Genomic DNA, 14,332 nt, shown 5'->3' with positions numbered 1-14,332 from the left:
CCGATCATTTTGCTCTCATGACAAAATAGCTTGTGTCTTATAAGTATCTGCTCAAATTCTGCCAAACAACCGAGTATGCAAGTGTTATGCTCAGACACCCGAGTGTCTGACCAAATACTCGGGTGTTTTTCCCCACCCCTATTGATGCTTGTGTGTCGCGGCTCGCGGTTAGATTTTATAACTTTTGACTTCTTTGAATGACTTTTGGGTGTTTTTTTCCTGGAATTTATGGAAATTGCACAAATTTGCAAAATACCATTTTGTAATTATATAGGCATTTACAATAGGGTTATAAACAGGTAATAAAATTTCGGATTTTCCGGTTATGATGATGAATGAAACCTAAAAACTCATAAAACATGTAAAATTGCACCAGAAAAACCCGGATTTTCCCTTTTTCTATTGAATTATAATATTAATTAGGTAAGAATTGGCGTTACATTTCGCTGGGTCAGGTCAGTTTGGAAAATTTAGTTGTTGAACCTTTGAAATTTTATTGTTGTTGTTGTTTTATTGTTTTAGAAAACACTAAAATCATAAAAAATATATGCACTTGTCACCAAACAGAGGTATTGTTTTATCGCATTGTTAATACTTTCGTCAGTTCGAATTGTGCGTTATTTGTGATCGGTTGTGAAAAAGTCATTAACATTGTGAGTTTTAAAACGTGATTTTCATTACGAAAAAATAAATTAAATTAAATAATTTTGTACGTGTTGTGAACAATTTGCATACGTTGTCAATCCTTTCGTCAATTCGAATTGTGCGTTTTTGTGATCGGTTGTGAAAAAGTTTTAACATTGTGAGCTTTAAAACGTAATTTTCATTACGAAAAAATAAATTAAATTAAATAATTTTCAATATATATCGGATGTGGAAATAAATAATTATCTTTTTGTTTGAAAATAAATATATAAATCTTTTATTCCATTTTTAAATTTATTAAAACTATAACATTAGAGGCATAAACGTTCATTGTGTATCGTGTATCGATAGTGCTAATCGTTCATTGTGTATCGTGTATCGATGGTGCCATTTATTGCCTCTTTTGCATCGTGCCCTCCTAGAGTTACACCGTATGTAAAATTTCATAATTAATATTTTGTAAAACTTTTAAAATATTGTCTAAATTAATTTATTTAATATATATTATAAGCGTATAATAATTACTAATAATAATAAACATGTTTACTTGCAGTGTCGCAGTGATTTAAAGTTTTTAAGAATTGAAGTTTAGGTATTAATGTTAATATTGTATTGTGTTCTTTATTTATTCATTGTAATCTTTTATTTGCAGGTGGTGTGTTGGAGCGATGGGCCGGAAGAAGCGTAAGGAAGGTACGCAAGTGTTATAGTTATGTGGCGAGTTAATTTAATTAATTTAATTTAATTTTAATTTGTTTTGTTTTGCAGATAACATGCTGAGACAACGAGCAGCGAGTGGACAGAACACCGTAGTAATTGGCGGCCGTGGCGCGTGGGCCTGCTGATGCAAATTGATAGTACTTGTTATTTGTTTAAGCAAATAAATGAATGACTAGGAATTGACAAGTTGTGATCACACTTAGGGAACGAGGGAGCGTGCAGTAGGTGCAGACACAGAGTAAGTAAATGAGTTGTTAGCATTTAATTATTAATTTAAATACATTAGATGTTAATATTTGGTCTTATGTTTTGCAGGTAGTTGAAACAGCGGTTCTGTGAAGGCGTTGGGGATTAGTTTTGGTTTTCAGGTGTGAGTGCAGTACGCAGTGGCAATTTGTACGGGATCAAGCGGACGCACCACTCCCCGCCCGTCCTATCATTGCATAACATTCAATACAGGCAAGACAGACGGAAAACAGGGCGTCCAGTTGGACGCGGAGCAGTGCTGTTATTGATTGGTGATTGGCAGGTGAGTTTATTGTGAAGAATTATTAAGTTATTGTTGTATATTTAATTGTGTGTAGGTAAGACGTATTTTATTGATGTGTTAGTAGTGTTTGTCTGGCGAGTTTGTTAGTTTGTTAGTGATTTTTGTTGCGGCAGTCTTTAGTGTGAGAACTGTTGTTTTGTCGTTGTTGAACTTAGAGTTGTGTAAGTGTTTTAAAGGTTGAGATGTTTTATTAGTTTGTAGTGTTGTGTTGTGTGTGACATGAGTTGGATGCGTTGTTGTAGTTGCGTTTCAGTTATAGCCTCTTTTGATTACCAACGTAAAAGTCTATATCGTGCTAATTATGTGACTTTTAAGTGACTGTTTATTTTAATGCCAATGTAATTTAATGTGCTATGTTTGACTGTTGAAAGAGGCAGAATTGCGGTTAGTAAGTGGCGTGTTTCGAATTTTATTATTTATAGAGGATGTTCTAATCATTCAAGTCAGTATCATATTTTATGGGGCTGCCGTGTTTTTGTCGCATTAGAGTCATAAGGACAGAGTAAACAGTCGGTAATGTCCCGCCAATCAAGAGCAACTGATGTTGATCTTTATTCAATTACTCTTAAAGCAACTTTAACAATTTTTGGCCTTAGGGATAATGTGTACAAACATGTTGCTGCGGGGATGACTTAACTATTATATTACAGTTTTAAAATGATGAGTATTGGCTGTTTCTTATTTTAGGTTTGAATACAATTGATTACAGTTTAATAGTCTTGAGTATGTTTTAATTAGGGTTTAGGTAGTATTGGATTTTAGTTTGTTTAATTGAACATATTTATTATCTTTTTGCGTTGGGAAATTTCACAGATGAGCAGGAGCAGCGCAATAATTCGCCAGGCAGCGCACAGGATGGCAGCAATACACGGGAATATCCTTTGCAGAGCAACGACTATCAGCACAATCATAACAAAAACAAAATGAATGGCGGCGCGTCTGGAGGTGCTCACTTAAATTGTAGGCCTACTCTAATCCCTAGAATAGGCAAATTTTTCATTAAGGCAAAAATAACCTTATGTCGATCACACTTATACTGGGCAATAATCAGATCTTAAGAATCTAAGTCAATAAGTTAGTTACTAAGTTATGTTACTTTCAAAACGTTAGTTACATTAGCAAAATGTTTGTATAATAGCCGATTTTCCGCTTGTCCGTAAATCCTGAATGACTTTTTGAATTTATATGCTGAATATTTGCAATTATTTCAGTCTTAATATCATTTTAATTATTGAATGTCTTTAGTTGATTGTATGTTCAACAGCTAGTTAAACTTTTTATGTCTAAGTTTCATTAAAAACACTTTTAATTCGCGTCCTTGGCTTGTTTATATGTTTTCACCAGCGTTTTCCACAAATTCTTGATCACTCTTATGCTAAGCTTCGTTTTATAAAACCAATTTTTACAGTTATTTCCCTATAAAAAGTACTCTTACTATACCACGTAATACATAACCCTTATTCGATTTTAATACTGATCTCATGTCTTCATTTGCAGTTGTTGCCTCTTTAGTTCCATTGCTGACTGTTTGATTGCGTGATTATACGAGCTCTGAGTCATTCTCAGGAACAAGCTTAATCTATATACACCACCCATACAGCTTGATTGCAGTTGCATCGGCGACTCATTTTAAAGTAATGTGTTGAGTTTGTGTTCCTGATACGACACTGAATAACAGAATATATTGGATAACACTGCCAATAATGCACAACTGTGAAATGTCGCGGCTCAGCTTGAAGCTTGCATTGCAACTACTTGCATTGTAACTATTGCTGATGATGGTGCACACCGAGATCATTGATCAAAGCATTGATGAGCCCGAGGGACTCAATGTCTGCAAAAACGCGAAAAGTAAGTAGCTAGACTAAATATTTCATCCTTAACGAAAATAATCTGGAAAATGTGTACTTTGCAGCTACAATGTGAAGGTGGTCATTACTGAACTCCAGTCATTCCAGGAGCGTGGTTCCACGTGGTGCCTCAATATTCCGCCTAGCTGTCCCACCTACCGCATAAAACATCGTGTGGTGAACAAAACTCAGACTTTAACCAAAGCTCGCATAGTGCGTGACTGTTGTGGTAAGCGTTCCCTTCAATTTCCAGAAAAAATAAATGCATTCTCTAATCAAATTTCCCTCTTTTAGATGGATACGTACGCCAGGGTAACCAGTGTGTTCCTCATTGTAGTCAGCCCTGCCAACATGGTGAATGTGTAGCTCCAGAGAAGTGCAAGTGCACAGAAGGCTATGAAGGACCTGTCTGCAATATAAGTTCGTTTCATTTTATTATACAAATACGTAGTAGTCGATGTCTCTTTAAGAGATTTGTCTTTTTCCCGTGTGTGTTTCAAAAACTATACTGAAATACCTTGGGTGCGTGGATTTGGCTCAACTGGGAACTACCGCAATTGCACAATGTGTGCGCTACTCTTGTAGAGTTGAGATAAAAATATCTGCTTCTCAAGATAAACTTAGAATTGAGCAACGGCAGTATATAATACTTAATTTCTATTGTTATCAAATAATGTAATTTAATGTTAAACTCTTAGTAGAATATTCAAAGAGAAATTTAGAAAAGTACCATTAGCAAGAGTATCAGAACTTCGGATATTCGAAGAAGCATTCTCGGTTGGCACATTTGTCTTTTAATTTATATGTTTTTTATATGTTTTGTTTTTAACTAATCTCTTGTCTTGTAGTGTGTAGTTTTAAATTTACTAATTATGTTCTCTACGCTCCACCACCAACACATACTCACATATACATATACACTTATATAAACTGACGCCTATCTTAAACCCCACTGTGGCTCGCACCCTACTCTACTAACCAGCTTGGGCTAGCACACTGAACAACGCGCTCTTTGGCTAATTCTAAATGTCGACTAACCACGTCTCCACTTGCTGCAACACCCCTTAATCTCGGCAGCTGCAAATATGTCTTTATAATGTGTGTTCGTCTAGTCTGTAAATAACTGCAGCACATATCGGTTATAAGCAACAATATAGTATTTTGCCATAGACAATTTCCTACATCTCAAATTGTGCACAGAAAGCTTTTAATGTGCCGGCTGCAGTTCAGGTGACATCATATTGCAGTGCACTTGAACTGCGCTGGGCATTTGTTGTTTTGTTTATATTTAAGTGTCAATGCACTATTTATGTATTTCGGGCAGCAACAGAGAGTTGCTGCTTCCGTATTTAATGTTACTCTGGTTACAGTGTAAATAACGTATAAATAACGTATATACATATGTAATATGAAGTTATTTTTAATGTATGTAATATGGAGTGTATATCGTGTAAAGTGTGTTTTGTTCTTATATTTATTGATTATTAATGTATATATATTTTTTTTTGTGTATAATAAACGTTATTAACAAGTATTTAAATTAAGAGTAAATGAATTGATTTCATTTTGCTTTGATTTGTGAAATGTATTAATTTTTGAATAACTTTAGTCTATTCTTATTAACTGTTTGTGGTTTCTTTTTTCCTACATCTACTACGATATTGTTTCTATCTTCTATTTTTATTACTTTATAAGGTCCTAAGTATTGATTGTCTAATTTATGACCTGTATCATTTTTAAGTAACACTAGATTTCCTACTTCTAGCTTTAAGTCATTTACTTTTTGTCATACTCTAATTTTCGTTTTGTTTTTCTTTTCTATCATTAGTTTTGCTCCTATATATGCTACTTGTAATCTAAACTTAAATTCTTTTTGCATAGTCGTCTATGTTATATATTGGATCTATTTTTGTAAGTTATTAAATTCTATGAATTGTCTTGGTAATCTACCATAAACAAGTTCAAATGGACAGTAGTCATGTACTGTTGATGGAGTAGTATTGAAACAATATGTGAAATAATTTATCCATATGTCCCAATCATCTTTGTCGATCGATATGTAAGAACGGATATATTCGTTGAATGTTCGATGACTTCTTTCTAATGTTCCTAAAGTCTGGTGATGATGTGCAGTTGAAACTATATTACTGATTTTCATATAATTGCAAAGGTCTTGTATAAGTGAATTTTTGTACTCAGTACCCATGTCTGTTATGAACGTCTTCATAGGACCGTACTTTAGTACAAATGATTCAAAAATCGCTTTGGCTACTGTTTTTGCGCTTTTATCTACTACTGGAATTGTAACTAGATATTTTGTAAGGTCGCATATAATAGTTATTGCATATTCATTACCATGTTCTGTTCGTGGTAAAGGTCCAATTGTATCAATTAAAACAGTGTCAAATGCTGTGTTTGGGGTATTTGTTATAATCATAGGGCTTTTGTATGTGTTGTAGTTTTCGCTTTTGGCAGTCTACACACGTTTTTACATAATTTTTAATGGTTTGAACCATTTTAGGCCAATAGTACGATTTCTTTATTTTGGACAGGGTACGCGTAATCCCTGTATGGCCTCCTTCTATTGGATCATTATGATATCTTAACAGGATTGCATTAAATTGACTTTTGTCATTTTTGTCTATGTGTGTCACTTTTTGTAATAGCGCTATTTTTATATCTATTAATTCTTTATTGCCCTTATTTTTAAATTCATTTAAAGTGACAGATTCGAAAATTTGTTCACTTGGTGACATCTATAAGCTAATGATTTTGTGTATCCCGGCTTCTGAAATAAGCCTTTGAAAAAAATTTACCTAAATCGAATTTTTCATTAGAATATAAATTTTAACTGAAAATTGTGAAATTATTTGTTTTCCTCTTTTAAATATACATTTAAAATTGTTCATTTTAATTTCACGAATTTCTTTACGTCGTTATTGCTGACAACTTCATAGACATTGGGCTCATATATATTTTCATGCATTTTAATTTTTCATCTGCGCAGATGTTTTCCTGTGTTTTTCCAGTGTTTGTATTAATTTTTCTATGTTTATGCGAGATAATGCATCCGCAACGTGATTATCCTTCCCTTGAGGTATTCAACTGTAAATTGATACTTTTCTAGATCTAATCTCATTCTAGTCAGCTTTGAAGATGGATTCTTCATTGAAAATAAGTATACTAACGGTCTATGATCCGTTTTACTAAGAAATGTCTTCCGTAGACATATGGTCTGAAATGATTTATTGCCCAATGTATAGCGGCTAATTCTTGTTCTGTAGTTGATTTGTTGCTTTCTCCTGTGTGAAAGCTCTTGATGCATATACAATTGGCAGTTGCGCACCGTCGTACTCTTGAGATAGTACTGCACCACATGCATGTTTACTTGCATCTGTGGTTATGCAAAATTCTTTGCTGAAATCAGGGTATTGTAATAATGTTGGTTTCATTAATGCCTTTTTAAGATATTTAAGTGATTCTTCACATTCCTTAGTCCACTCGAATTGAACATTTTTCTTGCACAATTTTGTTAAATGACGTGAGTATTGTGCGAAATTATGAATGAATCTTCTGTAATAATTACAAAAGCGACAAAACGTCGTGCACTATCTGCATCTGTTGGAGTTGGTTAGTTTTTAATAACATCATATTTTTTTCATCAGGAAGAATGCCATGGTCTATACATTTATGACCTAGAAATGTTACCTCGTGTATAAAGAATGAACATTTCTCCGGATTTAATTTTAGGTTGTGTTTTCTACAAAGTTTAAATATATTTGTAAGATTTTTGAACATATGTTGTTTTGAACATCCTATAACCACTAAATCATCCATGTAGAGGAATGCTTGCGATGGTTCTAAGCCAGAAAAAGCAAGTTGCATCATTCTCATAAATGAATTTGGTGCTACCTTTAGACCATACGGTAATCGCGTAAAACGATATGAGCCAGTGCTCGTAGAAAATGATGTTATGTTCTTAGATTTATCTTCTAGTTCTATTTGGTGAAATCCTGACATGGCATCGAGACATGAAAAATATTTAGCTCGACCTAATTGATCTAATATTTCTTCTATTCTTGGCAATGGATACTTGTCTGCTAGAAGTTTTTATTAATTTGTCGATAATCAACTACTAAACGCCATATTTTTTTTTTTGAATTTGGGAGTGATTTCGAAGTGGGCTGTTATATTCTGATATAGATGGTTCGACTATACCATCTTTTATCAATTTTTCGACCTGTCTGTTTATTTCGGGTTTTTCTGTTTCTGCATTTCTATAATTCTTAATATATACTGGAGTTTTATCTGATAATCTTAATTTTTGTTTATAAAAATTATTACTTGAAATAGCTTTTTTCTAAACCAAATATATCACAATATTTGGTACATAATTCTGTGAGTTCTTCTTTAACATGTTCAGGAAATTGTAATTTATTCAGAACTTCTTTTGTTCTATTAATTTTATCATCATTTATTGATTTAATTTCGTAATCGTCTATTGGCTCGAATATAATATTTGGATTTTAATATTTATATTCTGATCTGTTGTATTTAAAATACGAACTATTGCACTATTACTTTTCACGATACTGTTAGCAATTAATACTCCGGGATGGTATTAATACAGTATCTTTATCAGTCCGAAGTGTGACTTTTCTCATTACTTCTGGTAATAATATTGATTTATCAATATCATTTTGTAATAGCGGTACATGTATTTGGTAATCTAACGTTCTTGGTTTTAATATTAGTTCATCGTTTTGATAATCTAATATGCAATTGAATTTTTATAAAATCGAGTCCTAGAATTCCGTCACAAGGTACGGGAAATTCGTTTTGGACTATTTGAAAGTTGTGACTGATTATGAAATAATCGAAGAGGAGATCTATTGTAGCTAAACCTATTGACTGTACAATTCCCTGACCAATTCCTGATATATTTGTTTTAAATTTACATTTATTTCTGAGCTTAGATTGTTATCTTTTAAAATTGATATATTCGCTCCAGTATCTACTAATAATGTTAGGATTTTATTATTTCTCTGATTCTGTATTCTTATTAAACTGCTGAGATTTAGATTTATGTTGATAATTTTTAAGACTGGTTGCTCAAGGGGTTTGAGTGTTTTCCGAGTTACCTTGTGTAACTCGTACTTGATTGTTATTATTATGACTTCTATTACCTCTATTTGAGCTGCCTCTGTTTGAGCCACCTCTAGAGTTATTAGAGTTATTATTACAAGTCTTCCAAAATTAAAAGATAAAATAATTTTAACAATAATAAGTGAAATTACAAGGAAAACTTTCGCTGTCAAATCTTTCGAATTTCCACATTTAAAAAATATCAAAATGTACCTTACTTATTCTATGTGAATATTAAGTTTGCCGCAGGGCATGAATATCCAAAATGGAAAATGCGGTGCCAGCCGAATTCTAATCTTAATCACTTAGAACTAAACTTAACAGCAATTTGCCGATTGATGTTTGTTGATTCTTGTACATAAGGTTTTCATAATATGGAAGTGTTTTGGCTTCGTGGTGGCTTCTATATATATATAGTCGTACATATAACATTATTCGAGCTGCTCCTTTTTGTTGATCAACGGCACAACGGATTGGCATCTGTTTTACAAAGGTCAAAATATATTAGTAAAATCAATCAACAAGTCTTTGATCTCAATAGCTCTTACCCTTCCAGACCTTAAGCGTGCTGGGAACATTGGAGTTCTGCGATGCGCCATGAGCTGCAGCCGATGCCCGGCGATGTTTTGGGTCTTCAGCGAAACAGTCCGTTGACAAATTTCTTCAAGTCGCTGAAGAACCTGCTCTGCAACTATACCCTTAACGAAAAGGTCATAAGTTTTCAATAAAGCATTGAATTTGGTATCTTGCTGTCTTCTGAATATATTATATTTCACCTGACTTATTCACAATAAATAGAAATTTCTCGACATTTCTAATTCTTTAAATTGGAATAATTTCAAGTCTGTCTAAGGAGTGAGTACTTTCTATATACATACATATGTACATATATGTGTATAATTTAGTAGTATATACAAGTTATAGTATATTAATATATTAAGAGTAGGTAGGTTAAGTATATATTAAGTAAATATTATCACGTTTGCTGATCTGGAAATGGTTCGAGTATTGTGTTGTTAACGCCCACATGCTCTATGTACACTGTATCTATCTGTATAGTTTATTTTAATAATCCTTTCACATACAATGTGTATGCGTGTATCGTCGGTCTGTCTAACTATACATTAAGTTGTCAATAGGGTTAGTTGATTCCATGAATCATCTTCACTCGATGCAGCATTCGCTGCAATGCATCCGGGCTAAGCGCCTGTGAGGAGTACCAAACGGGCGAATCGGGCACACAAGATATATCTGGTTGGAAGTATAAAGCTTTGTTGCGCGTCTTTACACTTAAAAATGAAAAATATAAGTTAATCATATACAAAATAATTATATCAATTAGAAAATACCATCTCGATTTATAGAATTCGAGTAGAGCCACAGAACAGCGCCGTAGATTCTCTTCGTTTTCGTGCTGTTCGTACTTCATTTTCTTGTGCGGATTGGCATCTGTTTTACAAAGGTCAAAATATATTAGTAAAATCATTCAACAAGTCTTTGATCTCAATAGCTCTTACCCTTCCAGACCTTCCGCGTGCTGGGAACATTGGAGTTCTGCGATGAGCTTTCTCAATGCCTTTCAATGTCCGAGAAAGATAAATTCATGTCCTCATCATAGAGGTGCAGAAACATCGAGTGAGTCATCGATGTTATCGATGTTTGCCATTCATCGGAACCATCGATGGTTTGTGGGCCACCATCGATGTTTTTTCACACAACTTTGGGCTTAGTGGCAGCAAACAAAGAAATTGTAAGAGAAGTTTTCAATTGTTTTTTTTTATAATTAACTAAATATTTAATTCAATGTAGGGTTTCTAGTCGTGGTGCTGGTTAATGTAGATAGATGCAGGACAGACAACTACCTGAATAGTAAGTTTTTAATCATTGCAGTCCAAGCTGCAAATTTACTTACACACATGCATTTTTAAATTGGCGCAAAAAATTAAGTCACGTTGCATCCAATTGGCGCCAAGACCTTCTTTTATTAGGTTATTGATAAAATATTCGGAATAACATATAATGTACTAACATACTTTATTTATTTATTTGTTTATCACAGATCTCGAATAAAATCTTGTCATATTGTTAAATTCCAGTTGTTTTATTTTTGAAACATCGATGTTTCACTCGATGTTTTTTTTTTAAACATCGATTGACGCACACATCGATGTTTCTGCACTTCTAATCGGAGGCCGAGACGGAGATTACTGGAACCACTCGTACAGTGGCCACATCTGTGCCATGTGAGCGAATATTTGCACACCAATTTGTAAACAATAAGGTACCTATATATACGGTGTTGTGGATGAACAGCAATTTGACAATGTCCACATGACTACAGTCAAGTGTGCTCAACTCTGAGACCCTCCGCTACACATTTTAAATAAAGGCAAAATATAGCGGTATTCATTTTTAAATATACCAAAATAACCTCAAAAATACTGGAAATTTACCAAAGGCTATTCTAGGTACATTGATATAGTATTATAGTCAAAATATACAAGATTGAGTCAATTGAAGTAATTGACGAAATTGGTGGTAAAGATAATGATGAAAATGCTATAAAAAATAAAAATTTTCCAAAGATAAAGCCATAGATCCATCTAGCTTAGTTAAGAGTTAACAAGGCAAGCAACAATGGCAAACTTGTCCGTGGTGCGTATGAAGCGCGAGCTGGCCGAAGGGAGGGATTAACGCGTCACAAGTTTATCAATAATTCCTGTTAGCCGGGCTGCTTCTTCTTTTTGCACAGATACTCGACGGCAATGCATAGTATGGAGAAAGCGGCCAAAAATACTTCCAAAGAGATATCAGCTTGATTTTTTTTTGCATCGAAATAATTCCATATTAATAATATTGTAATAATATAATAATATATAAGCTTTATGTTCACGCCAATTTAAAATATCAAATTAAAGCAGACCCCTAAGGTCACGCAAAGTTATTTTTGTAGTTATTTCCAATGAGAGTTTACTAAACGCTCAACTTTTAATAAGAAATTAATAATGCAATACAAAAAAATAAAAACTTCCCTCAAAAGCTGGCACCCAAATTGGAGCGTCTTCCATCACTAACATTGTGAAATTCGCTTGCGCTAAAGCAAATTGACGATGCCAAACCTATACCCTACAAGCAAAAAGTCAGAGATATCTGGCTGCAGAGCACGGAATTTAAGGAGTGGATGATGCAGATAATACTGCCGATATATTAAATATACTATAACGCGTTTTCTTTTCTTTACATCTATTTACATTTTTTGGGGTATTACAATAAAACACACAGAGTTGGGGTTGTTGGGGGTGACCGCTTTAGAATAAGTGTAAGTCGACACTGGAGAAGCAAAATGCCGTCGGCTTTGCCCTTGCAAAGCTCGGCTCTGCGCCGCAGAGCCTGCGGTGGAGAGTTGTGGGAGAGAGAGAAGTTGAGAGCACTGGATCTTGAGTGCTTTCTTACGCGTGAGCGCATTGCGGGTGAGCGAAAAGCTGATTTGACTGCAAGCCTGGTGCCAGAAGCGGGGGGAAACGCTAGCTGACCGTGCGGGACCTCCCTTTTCGATTGCGAATGAATCGGCGAAGTGCTGGATTTAGGTAATGGGGGCTGATAGAAGTTCTACCGGCGTTAGTAGAGGGCACGGCCAGTCGAGCTTTACGCATGCTACGCAAAGAGGATGAAAAAATAACTTGGCACTCTTACAGTCCGACAAGGATACAGACTCAAAACCGGGAAATCAAGAAAATATACCCAAAAAAACAAAATGGAAATTGTTTTTTTTTGCCTGAAATCGACCCAGATAATAAAAACGATACGGAAAGAGCGTAGCAAACAATAAATAAGAATACCAAAAGAATACTAGAAAAAATACCAAGGGCAGCGCTGTGGTATTTTACACCCAAATGGGAACGGGAGTAGCGGACACAGAAGAAGAACGCAAAAGGAAGGGGGCGGGGGAAATTTCCCGTGACGAAGAAAAATAGGAAGAACAAGAAAGCTACAGTCGAGCGTACTCGACTGTAAGATACCCGCTACCCATTTTGCATAAAAGAAATATATTTTGCGGTATTGTTCTCAAAATATACCAAATATACTACAAAAATACTAAAAATACACCAAATGGTATATTTGGTATATCAATATAGTACTGCATTCAAAATATACCATAGACGGCACAATATACCAGATTGTCAGCCAAAGCAACTAAGACCCCTAGTAAGTAGGCGTTTTTGCCCATACAAAAGTATTTCTTTAATAACTTCGACAATCTTTATCTGATCGCAACCAAATTTTCAGGAATAATAACTACTATAGTAATTATTGTATATACCAAAATCCAACTCTCGCTTTAAAATTACGCTTGTTTTTGATTTGCGGGGGGCGGAAGTGGTCGTGGCAAAAATTTGAAACAAACCTGATCTGCGTGCAAACATAACAAATGCTTTCGAAAATAAATTATAGCTCTATCTCTTATAGTCTCTGAGACCCAGTGTTTCATACGGACGGACAGACATGGCTAGATTGTCTCGGCTGTTGACGCTACAAAGTTATAATACCCGTTAACCACTAACCATACAATACATAGATGCTTCAGCCCATACAAATTTTTGTATCATTAAAAACAGTATTATTGCAACCCCAGTCGGGCCAAGCGCTGCGATTCGAACACCAGAGCCTCTTCGGCTCATTCGAAAATTCGAAGTTCCAACGCAGCGCGCAGCGTTGAGTTCAGTCGCAGATCAAATGCGGAGCGATGAGCACGGGTGTATTTCGTTGCGCTCAACGAGCAATATTACTTAAGAGTACCGTCCACAAAATACAACCGAGTCCAGGGCAATACTAATCTTTAACTGTACAAATGCATATATATACTACATACATATGTATATACTCGTATATATACTCACATACACAGACTAAGAGAATCGTAGGCTTAGGCATATTCCATTGTGCAAGCTGAAGTCCAGCCATAGTTTTAAGTTGCAAACGTAAACCGTAATTTATATTTTTACATACATTCATAAATATTTTCTAACTCGATCTGGCGTGTTTTAATTCATTAAAAATGTGTAGGTATGTATGCTTGTACATAGAATGAAGTTATCATTAGATGACTTCAATTATCATAATTAAATCGAACCAGAACGTTTACAAATTGGAAATTATTTATATATGTATTGTATATGTATATATGTAAGTACATACATATGTATATAAAATGATAGTGATAGATCTATCTAGATCTAGATAGTCTATTTCAAAAAGTGTAAGAGATTTATACATATGTACATATTAACTATTAACCTGGGATTAATCCCAAACAAATGTTTCTGAGGGCATAGCGACATATGTACATATATATATGTTACACATGTACATATCTATTTTTTTTGGCGAAGCTACAGTCGTTTTCAAAACGCTATATATCTGC

General features: G+C 34.4%; 1 protein-coding gene and 2 long non-coding RNA genes across 7 annotated transcripts; 2 read left to right on the top strand and 1 right to left on the bottom strand.

Moving 5' to 3' along the window:
- Positions 1-1,160: 1,160 nt before the first annotated feature.
- LOC133849899 (uncharacterized) lies at positions 1,161-1,900 on the top strand. Of its 4 annotated transcripts, none has more exons than XR_009895504.1 (4): positions 1,161-1,237; positions 1,298-1,329; positions 1,414-1,603; positions 1,681-1,900. It is a non-coding gene; the product is annotated as an uncharacterized LOC133849899 (long non-coding RNA). The 4 variants fall into 4 exon arrangements; XR_009895503.1 differs by having other exon boundaries at positions 1,180-1,237; positions 1,298-1,338; XR_009895502.1 differs by having other exon boundaries at positions 1,194-1,329.
- A 1,520-nt stretch (positions 1,901-3,420) lies between these two features.
- On the top strand, positions 3,421-4,762 carry LOC133849879 (uncharacterized). The gene is made up of 4 exons (XR_009895494.1): positions 3,421-3,766; positions 3,831-3,994; positions 4,060-4,185; positions 4,748-4,762. It is a non-coding gene; the product is annotated as an uncharacterized LOC133849879 (long non-coding RNA).
- A 4,680-nt stretch (positions 4,763-9,442) lies between these two features.
- On the bottom strand, positions 9,443-11,218 carry LOC133849881 (zinc finger MYM-type protein 4-like). 2 transcript variants are annotated; one of them, XR_009895495.1, is made up of 3 exons: positions 10,428-11,218; positions 10,260-10,359; positions 9,443-10,199 (listed from the first exon to the last, which is right to left on the bottom strand). XR_009895495.1 is itself a non-coding variant. In XM_062285917.1 (2 exons), exons 1-2 carry the CDS (start codon positions 10,394-10,396, stop codon positions 10,052-10,054), a joined length of 285 nt encoding a protein of 94 aa, XP_062141901.1. In that variant the 5' UTR covers positions 10,397-11,218; the 3' UTR covers positions 9,443-10,051. The 2 variants fall into 2 exon arrangements, 1 of the variants encoding a protein (XP_062141901.1); XM_062285917.1 differs by having other exon boundaries at positions 10,260-11,218.
- Positions 11,219-14,332: the final 3,114 nt, after the last annotated feature.

Source organism: Drosophila sulfurigaster, unplaced genomic scaffold (genome assembly GCF_023558435.1).
Source record: "Drosophila sulfurigaster albostrigata strain 15112-1811.04 unplaced genomic scaffold, ASM2355843v2 ctg21_pilon, whole genome shotgun sequence".
NCBI lineage: Eukaryota > Metazoa > Arthropoda > Insecta > Diptera > Drosophilidae > Drosophila > Drosophila sulfurigaster.
This window is presented reverse-complemented; position numbering and strand designations above follow the sequence as displayed.